Below are 12,762 nucleotides of genomic sequence, written 5' to 3' on the forward strand. Positions count from 1 at the left end.
CTTTCCTTTCCTTTACCTTTCCTTTCCTTTCCTTTCCTTTCCTTTCCTTTCCTTTCCTTTCCTTTCCTTTCCTTTCCTTTCCTTTCCTTTCCTTTCCTTTCCTTTCCTTTCCTTTCCTTTCCTTTCCTTTCCTTTCCTTTCCTTTCCTTGTTTTCTGGTTACTTTGACAATGCCTTCTATTCCAATACCAGTAAGACTACTTTCCCAACAACTAGGGTATCAGAATTAAAAGAATTTCTGATGCTTCCTTTGGAACAGGAATAATAATAGTATTCAATAATCTGAAGCCTGCTATTATTATGGCCAGTGCACATAAACAAATTCATTTCGGTTTGTTGAAAAGAGCAATAGTCACACATGCCAATTATTTAGCTTATACAGAAGGTGGCACAAAACTCTAGAGAGATCTGATCTGTAACAACTGTTTTGCCAAATCACTTGTCTGAGTTGTATTTTAGTATTTTGAACTACAAATGTTAAGGATAAAGTCAAGAATACTTTTGCTACATCAGTCTTTTTATTTCTCCATGAAGTATTAACAACACTTTTAGTATTTTTTGAGCTTTCCATATAGGGAAAAAATACAGAGAAGAGCCAAATAATATATTTTTCCTTATATCTGGCTACCTCTGGTAAGAGACCTGATAAAAGACAGTGAGCTCACATATCTTATGCTGACCATTTTTTTTTTCATAAATCCACTTACACATTTAACTACACTGTCATTAAAAATATAGGGCTAGTATCAGTAATAATACAGGGCTGAATAAATATAGAGATTGTAGGTTAAACTTCTTCTCAACAGATCCTTTCAACACAACAGCTTTGTGTGCCAGTTTATTTTCAGCAGTTTGCCATGGCTTGTTTAATAGCAGGTGGATATCATAGAATCATCTAGGTTGGAAAAGACCTCTCAGATACGATTCCTTTGATATCCAAAGAAAGTTTCTTATCAGGAAATGAAAGTTACAGCCAATCATCCATAAAGAAGCCATATACTTCCAACTGACTTGTTACAAAAACTACATCAAAACACTACTATAGTAGTGAAACTCTGCTATTTGATCTCCTGCATAAATAAAAGTGGTCCAGGGGAATACTCAAAGTACAAAATGAGTGTGGGAACTCGAATGAGAAACTGACAAACAGCAAGAATGCAGTAATCTTATACACATGGACTTGCGTATATGCATATATATTAGGAGAACAAACCCACTGTTAAAGCTCTGTCATCAAATTAAAGGGGAGTTACCTTAACATCAAGGTAACCTAAAAAAGTTATCCTATAACTTTCTGAAATAAAGCAATTTTCAAACACAGTTTAAAACAGCATTTTAAAATGTCTACTGAAGAATTCATAATTTTGTAATCAAAGACAGCATTGTCAGGCATTTTGAAGAAGTTTAACTGGCACAAATATTTTCAGATTCCCTTGGTGGTGTCAGCTGTAGAAGACCAGCTCTACCAGCTTAACTACTGCTGTGCCTTGTAGGACTTGAAAATCTTTTAATACATACAAGCCAAAAAATGCACCCCTAGCATTAATAATGCCTCAACATATTTCCTTTGGGAAGAGAAATGGGAGTTTTCCCAGGTCTCATTTTTATGTTCTATTACCAATTTTTAAAAAAAGAAGTGCTGGAGGTCAGTGTATCCACATGATTCTTACATCTGCTTCCTTGTCCCACTGATCCATTTCCACAGGGCATAGGCCATTATTAATCTAAAAGACTTGCAGGGAAAATTCCAAAGCCTTGCAACAGCTCTGTTAACTGCAAGGCACGTCACAGTGAATACCTCATCTCATGAAAATAATATCTAACAGTACTAGCTGATCCTCATTCTTACGTTACTGAGAGAGTAGAGGTTCCTACCGACACCCCAGAAGCACCCACTTGGAAGCAAAAAACTGTGAAATGCAATGCCCATTACAGCACCAAGTTACACAAAGCTTTGCTTTTCTTTGCCAAAGATGCATTGTGTTTAGGAATCTGACATACCCTTCCCGTGGCAGCTGACAGGTGAAAAGAATTACAGCTATGCCTGTAAAGACAAACAAGCTTCTGGTTACTAATCTACAGAAACTGGTAGTGTTGCTGCTTGGTGTCCTGGGTGAATGGGCTTGCCCTAAGACCGTGTTTCAGTTTCAGGATAATTTTACCAGAAGATTTCTGACCTCTCCCATTGAAGCAGGCTGTCCAGTCACTGTCCCTGCTCCTCTCCACTCTTTTGGAAAGCTCAAAGGAGCTGTGAATCTCATCCCTCTGGGCCTTATTGAATTTCCAGCTTGCACCTTTTAGCTTCCCTGCCTACAGCTATAGCCAGTTCATTAGCTGTTCACCCGAACTGGTGCAAAAGGGTCTGATCTCTTATTACAAGCCATTCCCAACTGCAGCTTTGACAGATGAACGGTGGAATAGTGTAAGTCCCCAGCCGACAATAAGGGCACCAAGGGAGCAGGACAGGTCTTTGATAAATGGTAGAGAGCCTCATTAAAGACTTAAAGGAATGCTCTAGATACCAGCAATCCCAGCCATTTCAGCTGTGGTTTCTCCCTGTCAATAGCCTGTCCTGTGACACACAAGTCTGGCCCCATAGGTGAGACCTGAGGAGGGACAGCATCATCCCTCTCAGGCTTCGGGAAGAATACAGAGACAATATTTGTGCAGAGCTGGTGTTTGGAACGGACATGGAAAAAGGGTGGGGCACTCAACCATGAAGAACATGAGCCAGAAAAGAAAAGACAACCAAAGGCCTCCTTGGCTGCATCGGGAAGAGCATTGCCAGTAGGTCAAGGGTGTGATCCTTCCCCACTATTTCATGCTCTCAAGGTCATATCTGGAGAGCTGGGTCCAGTGCTGAGCTCACCAGTACAAAAGAGACATGGACATACTGGAGAAAATCCAGTGAGGTGTCTTGAAGATTATTTAGGGAGCAGAACATCTGTCATACAAGGAGAGGCTGATAGAACTAGGATGGTCAGCCTGGAGAAAAAACATCTGAGGGGATCTTATTGATGGTGCTGGGGTAGCCAGACACTTCTCAGTTATGTGCAGGGAAATGACTTGGGGAGGGTGGGCATAAATTGTAATACAGGAAATCACATTTAAACATAATGATTTATTATTATTATTATTATTTATTTATTTATTTTTATTGTGACTGAACACTGAGGGTGACTGAACACTGGAATTGGTTGCCCAGAGAGGCTGTGGAATCTCCAACCCTTAAGATACTCAATATCCAACTGGACAAACCAGGAGAAACTCACAACATTTTTTGCAAGGGTCCTGTGGCAAGGGTCACAACATGACCCTGCTTTGAGCAAGTGGATTGGACATGGTCATCTCCAGAGGCCCCTTCCAACCTCATCCTCACCACAGTTCTGAGAAATGATTTAAACAGCTACTAATCAACCTTCTACAGAAGGATAGAGTAAGAATTGGTGATTGTGTTTTCTAGGTTATTGCTGCAGTGTGGATTCGATATCCTACTTATTGTTTCATAGGTTCAGCAGCTGATATCAATTTTTATAACACTCCATGTTTTAGGTTAAAAATGCCAACAATCTTCAGTAAGCAGTTTTTAAATATGTGTGGCATAAACAGAAAAAAGTAGTATGTGATTTAAAAATAGATATGGTATCTTTATATCAATCCTCCTCCCTACTTGTATGTGACTGCAACTAAAGATTTCTGCCTGAAAAAAATGTGTAACACTTTTGGAGATAAAGTGGCTGTTCAAAAAGGGAAGATTCCAGCATAAATTAATTGTAGTGTGAATGTCTTGATCACTTCAAGCTTAACAAGAACTACCTTCGTGAAACTCTGCCACATTCAATGGGAGTAAGTATGTGCTGTCTGAAGCTCAGGTTTTCCCTTATGGCTGCATACTTCTAAACAGTCTCAGAATGAACAGGGCATCTCTTCCATTTGACACACTGAAGGTATTTCAGATTATATGTGTTTCAAAGCCATGTGCAATTTGACTATAATCCCAGTCCTGGACATTAATATCCAAATAAGGTAACCAGGCTTGCACCCGTTGGCTGACCACTGACGATTTATTTCACCAGTAAGAACAAATATCATGTCTGGTGGACCTCCACCAGGGGAGAGAGGCTTCTCCTTGCCAAACTGACCTACAAAACTGGTTGGGTGCTGCCAAACTGCCTCCAGATCATTGCAATGGTATCACTAGCTCTCATATATCGGGTCAAAACTAGCGTACTAATTGTATATTAAATATTGAGATCAGATGTTCAGAGCATAGAGTACAATGCTTCCAAAGGCATTCAGCTGTGCTGCCTGCCCTCCTGTAAGGTTCCTGAAGGGCAGGAAGCCCAGCAGTCTGGCTGCCCTGGAAGGGCAATCGAGTCTGGATGCACTGAAGCTAACTCTAGGCCAATGTCTGAACTTTCTGATTTGGGAGCAGAGTGTACCTGGGCTCTCGTCTAAACAAGGAAGCAGAGAGAGGACTTCCAGTCAAAAATTCAGACAAGGAAGATCACCCTTTGATAGTGGCTGTTCATTTTGCCCATACAGACTAAAACAAAGATGCTTCTAGTCTACACAATTCAGATAGATATAAAAAGCTACAAAAGATGAATATGAGCCTTAAAAAGATACGTTATGTTTAGTTGATAACAGCAGAATGCTGCAAGGAGCACATGAGACAAATATTACCAAAACAAAGTAACTGTTTTAATAGTTCAGCATTATAGTAGCACATAAACTGTTCCAAAGAAAACACAAGTTACATTGAAGAGACCTTGACATCCTGCACCACATTATTTCCAGTCTGTGGAAGTGTGAGGAATACCTGAAATCTTGCCATTTTGACGTTTTTCTAGAAATAGATCAACAATCAGGGTACTGCTTTTCACACAGCACCCCTCTTCCGCTCTGTGGTAATATATGTCCAGCTACAGCAGAACAAAAAAAATCTCATTTCTCACCTCTCAAATGGACCAGTTAATACAGAATTCAGATCAGTTTGTGTTTTTCATTAAACTGGACATGTTTACAAGTCAGATGAAAGCAATACTTGCTCAAATGACCTCCTTTCCTCTGCTTGGAAGATTTATTGAAGGCAATATAGAATGGCAACAATAGTCAATCATAGGTGGCAGACTGCCCTTTTATTAGGCATACTGAAGCCAATTAATCTAAGCGAGCTTTCTCTCTTTACCTCCTGAGGGCACGTACTGTTAGAATGCATTTTAAAATTCTGCAGCAATAAATAAAGCTGCTGAAACTATTCATTTGAACTTTGAGAAATTATTTACAGGGACTCAAGATACTAAGTATTAACACTGTACTCTGCTGGGCAAAGTGCCTCCTGCTGTAATTTGACTAGATCCAAGATTTAAAAAATAAAGCTCTAAAACAAGGCTTTATTTGTACAGCCATCCTCAGGGACAGCAAGAAGAGAAAGGAATGCCTGCGAGAGGAGGTAAAAGCAGCAGGAAATCTGCCTTACACCAAGTAAAGAATGCTGAGTTAATCAAAGTCTTCAAATAAGGTTGCAAGGGAAGGTGGGCTAGCAAATGAGGGACGCATTTACACCAGAGAAGTAATCAGTTATTGGGACTTAAATCTAGATGTCAAATTATCTGCCATTTATAAGAGATACCAAAGATCATTTGAGGTGAAAAGCAAGTCTATAATATTCTTATTAATTATGAAACATCAAAACCCAAGATGTCTTAATTCATGTTCTCATTTTTGCAGTCCATGTGTTTCTAATTAGAACTGCTGTAATGAGTTCACTTGGGAGGCATGTAGGAGTAACTTTTGAGCAGCAGCTTTCTCTTTTAGGGCACAAGTTAAAACTCTTCTTTATTCTTGGATTACCTCAAGCATCCTTCTTAGATTACCTTCACCGTAAATTCAGTTATAATCTTACCAGTTTCACAGCTGGGGCCAGTGAAGCCTTGTGGGCAGGCACACACATTGGAAGCAATACAGGCTCCTCCATTCCTGCACCCATCTTTGCAAAATGCTGAAATCATAAAAGCACAGGAATTAACAAAGCTACACTCAGTATCTATGCAGGTGTCCACAGGGCTCTGGCAGACAGACAAAATGCAGTCCCTGCAGCACTCAGCACAGAGGCTGCTTTCTCCTAAGGACAGAGGTCACTAAGGGATGGTTTATAGCCCCCCTGCCTCACTGGCCAGATGGGCTGACAAGCTACAGAAGGAGATTAGTGTAAATCATCTGAAGACAACAGCCCACATATGTACTTCTTCCCATGCACTGTGAAGCAGTGAAGGACAGCATCTTCCCTTGGAACAGACTTCATAGGGCACTGCTGTTCTTCTGTGCTTCCCATATAAATGCCTGAGCACTACAGGCACAAATAAGCACCAAATCAGCTGACTACCTTCTTCCTTGATTCAGAGACTAGATTGAAACAATAAAAATAGCAATTTCTCTCAAGAGATTCTGAAGAACTCAAAAACATTTACCATTTACAGTTTGAAGTCAATCCCTGGATTTATTTGTTGGCACACTGCAATCTGAGAAGCTGTGCTCACGTATTTAGGCATTTCATCTTTCTCCAGATATAGTTATAAATATGTGCATGCATTAAAGAAAATCCTCTGCTCACAGAGAAATGTAAATAGTTCTGATGCAAACCACAGAAGCTCTTTCATTTCTGATTGTATCTGCTGTAAAGAATGAGCACAAGAACCTACAGAACATTGGAGGTGAGGGTAGGTGAATGAGAGTTACCACTAAGCTCTCCAAACTGTGGAAGTCTGGGCATGCTGTGCTCACCTTGCATCTGTGACCAGCCACGGGATGAGGTCTTAAGCCTCATCTGAAAGCAGCCATGGGTGTTATGAATTTGATCTTTCCAGGTCTTAGTTCTGAGGTCTCACACACTCTCATGGTGTGAGACCCCAGCACCAAGACATCTAAGCCTCCTGGTGCAAGATAACCCAGAGCCTCAAGCACAACAAATGAAAAGCTGCCAAACCCCCAAAGACAAGAAGCACGTCCAGCTCCCTCTGAAGGACACAACCCAGCATCCAAGATAGGGTTGCAGAGAATGGGATACATAGGCTCTAAGCCTTCTGAATACTGCGTGCCTTCCTTTTAATATCAAAAAGTCTTCTCCGTTTGCATCCTGTGCTAGGAGTCTGAGGACTTGAAGGATTTGGGTCCAAGTATCCTCTCCTCTCACGTGAGATGCAACAGAAATAAAAGCAGCATTTCATCTCTGGAAAAACATCTTCCTAAAAGCAGTAATAAGATTTTTAATGTTTACCAGGGAGTGAGAATGCTAGAAAACAGGGCACCACCTCATCTGTGGCAAAGGGTTTGTGCAATACACCTACCACTTTTCCCATTTGGAATAAAAAGACACAGCACACCAAATAACTTTCACTTCATCCAAGAATTATATCAAGTGTGGACAATATAGGTCTCAATGCCCAGCCTACCATTTTGTCTGTCTTCTTCAAAATATACAAACAGATATGCATTAACCATGACAAAGCACCTCACCCAGTTCAAGGCATGCTGAACACCCAGGTTTTCAGCAGCTTACCTTTACACACAGTACCATTTCCCGTGTAACCCAGCTTGCAGACACAGTTGTGCCCCCCCACAGTGTTGAAACAGAGAGCATTTTCATCGCAGTTGTGCTGGTTTGTTATACATTCGTCGTGCTCTGAAAAGTGAAACAAGAACAGGATACTCTTCAGACTTCACACCACAACAAAATAAAAGCTTTCTAGTAAGAGATTAACATTGTAGTAGTTAGTGATGACACAGCAGTGTGCACACTGAACAATGGGATAAGCAGAGTACATGGTTTTAGAACATGCAACTATGCAAGGACTGTGTTGGAGCATAACTCCACTTTCATAAATGGGGAGCAATCATCATTACATTTTCCATGTGGGCTACAAGATTCTTGTAAATATTTGCCAAAGAGCTGGCTAACATACTGAAAATCCATATGCTAGTTCTACTGTTTAATTTATTCAGGCAGGCTTATCCTATGCAGGATTCATAGGGTTTCCTGCAGGAAGCTGACTAATGGTGTGAGTCACATGCTCCAAGCTGCAAAAAATATGGTTAGCAGAAAGCTGGACTTCAAAATGTAGCCCTTGTTTTCTTTCACTTCAGTGCATACAAAGCTCTTTATTTTGGATGAGCTAAGTAACCTGGGAACAAAAGGTCTGACTGCTCCTTAGAGTAAGGCACTCTGGTCATGATATGCTCTGAGATAGAAATCCTAGGTCTGGTGATACTCTGGGGAAAAATCCCTTTTGGGGAACAAATTAAAAATACGAACAACATGATTTTGTGTTAACATGAAATGTACTGTTTAGCCTAAAACAAACAAACAAAAAGTATTGTGCAAGCGTTTCCACTGGTGAAAGTTTTAATGTGTTAGTTTTTGTTGTTGTTGTTGTTGTTTTAAAAGCAAAATGCAATTTCAAAATGAGGTACTCTAAAGTGTCATTTCCATGTGTCACATGAAATGCTCTAGTATACTCAAAATGCAGCATCTTAGTCTGTAGACATCAAAATGAAATGAAATGTTTTCATCTTCTGAAAATATATATATATATATATATATATTTAATTAACAACGTTCATCTAAGCATAAATAATTTCAGACCCCCTGAAATTTTCTTTTCAGGAAAACTGGCTGTTTGGGGAACATAAAGGTACATAACCTGAGTCAGCACACATGGGCCAACCAGCATGTGAGGTTTTCATAGCCATCATTCTGTACAGGCTTTAGTAAATTTTATTAGTGCAGCTTATGGCAGTTCTGGCTGTCTGACACAGGTCTTAAATCTGGAATTGGGTACTCTTTCTTCCCTAGTCTTGGCTGTTACACTGCTCTGAATCTTCCCCTTTTTAAATAAAAGCTGAAGTCTGCACACACCCCACAGGGTTGTCAAGAAAATTAATTTGTTAACATTTGCAAATCACTATGGAAGAGTTCAACTTGCTATTTCAATACTGGCCATAAACCACAGGAGTATAAAACTGGCAGAATGGCACATCCCTAGCCTACAACTAGATATATATTGTCTTCTAGCAATGGTGAGTACCTGTTGCTTAAAAGAGGGAAAAATCACCAAAATGTAAATATACAATTTTAAACACGCACAGGTTGTTGTGTTGTTTTTGTTGTTTTTGTTTGGTTTTATTTGTTTTGTTGTGTGTTTTTTTTTTAATTATTATTTGTTTGTTTGTTTGTTTGTTTTATTAAACCAACCTGTTCTCCCTCTTCTAGACAGGGTCTTGCACATCTCATACCATCACCAACACTCTCATCAGCCCTCAGCATGGAGGCCCCGGCACTTGCTGGGCCAAGTCCCTTACTGGATGCATCCAAGCACAGGCTGCAGGCTTCTGCCCCGAAGCATGAGATTTAATTATTTTGCTCTCAGCATGAATAACTAAAATGTTATTGTTCTCCAAATGATCCGGCACCTCAAAATCCAGTTACAATAACTGGACCAACTTCCCACCACAGTAAAATCTCTCATGCTGGCCGAAGCAGTATATATGCTAGATCAGGCCACAAAATAAAAGAAAGGGATGTTATGACCATGCAAATGAGGTTAAAAGTGTTTTCTATACCGTAATAATAGTCTGGCTTTCTAGCTTTGTGTTAATATGATGATATTATTTAAATATGGTGTGCTATTTAATAACATGTATATGCATATAAATATATATCATTTTCTCTTTTTTAAAGGTTTTATATAGCATACAACCAAAAAATATGAAAATCTGAGAAACATTATGCACTCAGCAGGCCAAAATATCTTGCAAAGCCATTATCTTGGTATCTCAGGAGGCAGGGTACATAGAGCAATACATCACACTGGTAAACTCAGCTCAAATCACTGCATTTGGCAAATTAAATATCATGCTCAATGAGAAAGTGCTACCATCCACCCTGTGCCTTGGGGAAGCAGCAGCATCCCTAGCATGCACAACAGCTCTTTACTACGGGTAAGAGCTTATTAGAGAAAAGCAGCTGGGAGCAGAATGACACTGAGAGGAGCAGCTGTAAGGGCCTGCCCAGCGCAGCTCTGAAAACCCACAAGAGATTCACAGGTGGGGAAGTGGCTGCCTAGCCAAGCAAAATTTCTGTTGGTGTTCCACTACAAATATGGATAACCCCATCTTGCAGTACTGGGGGCTTAAAGACCATTTACACAGATGTATGGCCTTTGCAGGAAAAAGAAGACTCATCCTTAAATGCGCTTTCCAAACATTTACTCTCTGGGCTAAGAAAACCTACTGAGTCTTTTAAGATGGACTTGCTTAAAGGATACATTGCCAATAAAATTAATGGTCCATCAGCTAAATAAGAAAGCTTGGATTCAAAGATAGTATGCTCGGTTTCCTACTTTTGCTGTAAGAAACTCCAGTGCTTTATATTCTCCTGTAAGAAAGCTTTTGTAGGATGTCTGCTGACATTTCAGGAAGAGGGTCCAGCACACAGCCACAGAAAAAGAAGTGCAGGCTCTTTTGATACAGTTTTGGTTACATGTTCACTCTTGAGGTCTATTTTTCTTTTAAACAAAACTCTAGCAATTAACAACTACAAAAAAAAAATCATGGCCCTGATAAATGATTTTTGGATTGAAGATTACCTGTGACCAGTTAGGGGGAAAATGCTTCAGAGGAACAGGAAAATTTGTGATTCTATTAAAGGAACAGACATTTTAAAATTATAGGAATAGAAAAAAAAATCAGCAAAAAAGAATCAGGATGTTCTACCTTTCACCTAGATTTGTTGGCTTGGGATTGATAACACAGTTTAAACCATTTAAACATAGTACTTCTTCATATTCCTTCCATACTTCATATTTGCTTAATATATATTGAGTGGCACCTCACAGAGCAATCAGGCTGCACTGCATGATTGGCTCTGATATGGACTGATTACAAATGGTTAAAATACAGAGGAAAAATTCCTGCACACAGAGCTTCTTAAGACATTCACTCTTCTAACATATGGTGCACAATCCACAACAGTTTTGATGAGACCATCAGAAACAGCTTTGGCCAGAATTCTCTATTAATAACAGTGCATGACTCTCCAGCTTTATTAAAGGTAGAAATACTTGATTGTAATAAAAAGGGTAGTGCTCTGTTGATAATTCATTATTAATTCATGCTTAGTTCGGGAAGTAATTTAAATAGAGAGGACATTGAGGAGACTGAGTTCAGCAATCTCAAATATCCATCCATGAACTGTAGAAGAAGATAGAACCGTGCATTACAAAGAAGCTAAAAAGTAATTCCTAAAATAACCATTTAAAGAGAACTGTGAATATGGATTCTTCCACTTTTTAAAGTTCAAGAATATATAGAAATGTTATTTGCATTATTTAGAAATGCCAGTATTACCCAGATATATTTCTGATGCTCTAAGAAGAAGCAGTGAGGCCATTTCAAGCATCCTTGGAAATGACGTGAAACACGTTTAAAAAATGTCCCATACTTATTTCAGTGCACACCATAATGATGATGGGGACAGGACAGTATAACAGTATTACAGAGGCAAGGAAATAAAAATTACTTTTCCAGAGAGATTTTAATTATCAACACACCCAAATATACATAAACATTCAATAAAGACCAAAAGCACTGGTTTCAGTGATTATTTCTAAAGCTATATTATCTAATATATCCCAAATCCATTTTGTACTGGCTAGGAATCTATGCTCAACAGTGCTAAAATGCATAAAATTTCTGTTCCGAGAATCAGCTGAAGTTTTAAATGCCGTATTTATATTGACTAAATTATGTCTAAAATGAGTTATTTCTAGATACAAAATATTTTTCAGCTCTATCATTTGTTTTGCTCCACAGTAATAATAATAACTGTAAGTGCATATGAAATCTCCATTTAAAAAAAACATAGAATGTCCATTATGACACAGATGACTTAGAGTTGCAAAAATTATTTAACAATGTAATTAATTCAATTATGTGCATTTGACTGTGCATCAAACACTTTACACATACACACAAATGTACATACATATATGCACAGAAAGTAAAGGTGATGTGTTTTATTTCACAATATGTGGTTTGCTGGACAAAAACTTTATAGGATTATCTAGGGTGAATAACAGCATTCTCAGGAGATAGTACAGACCCACTAGACCTTGTGATGTATAACAGAGCAAAGCAACTGCGGGGATCCGTTTTACTAATTTTATTACCTGTGCAGAGATTTTTTGCAGAACTCAATAAAAGTTAACACGCTGTCTATGAGGTGTGTCACCTACCTCCTCCTCCTCTCATTTTCCTAGTGCTGTGCAACATCAGCCCCTGTCCTTCCTACTGTGTATTTCATCATTAAAAATAAACAGAAGCTGTGTATAGCATTTCCCAGTTGTGTACTGCAAGTCTCTACCAACTTAGCAGTATTTATCTTGTGCATCCAAATTCTGCAAACATCTATAAAAAAAAAAACAGAATCCAACCCAACAGCAAAAAGGAATTATGACTGAGCTGCATCACATACTTATGGGTAAAGAATATTATGCTGTCAGTCTTCCCAAACCATTCATTACTAACATTTGAAAGTAAGAGATCACTTTTGAGGCACAGAAGTGCATAAAAGTTCTGAATTCTTGAACTCTAATGACTTTTTGTCACCTGTCTCACTCCCATTGATTCAGTATAAATCTATAGACAGAACTGTGGTGACCAGCTGACAATGTGATGTGGCAGTGACAGTGACAAGAGATAAGCA

The 12,762-nt window shown here is 39.0% G+C and overlaps 1 protein-coding gene across 1 annotated transcript in view; it reads right to left on the minus strand.

Moving 5' to 3' along the window:
* NELL2 (neural EGFL like 2) overlaps positions 1-12,762 on the minus strand; it is a 150,013-nt gene that overhangs the window by 34,526 nt on the left and 102,725 nt on the right. Inside the window, exons 14-15 of the mRNA XM_035334601.1 lie at positions 7,561-7,683; positions 5,908-6,003 (exon numbers count right to left, since the gene is read on the minus strand). Coding sequence (XP_035190492.1) covers positions 5,908-6,003; positions 7,561-7,683 — 219 coding nt within the window. The remainder of the gene's footprint in view (positions 1-5,907; positions 6,004-7,560; positions 7,684-12,762) is intronic.

This window comes from Oxyura jamaicensis, chromosome 1 (genome assembly GCF_011077185.1).
Source record: "Oxyura jamaicensis isolate SHBP4307 breed ruddy duck chromosome 1, BPBGC_Ojam_1.0, whole genome shotgun sequence".
Taxonomy (NCBI): domain Eukaryota; kingdom Metazoa; phylum Chordata; class Aves; order Anseriformes; family Anatidae; genus Oxyura; species Oxyura jamaicensis.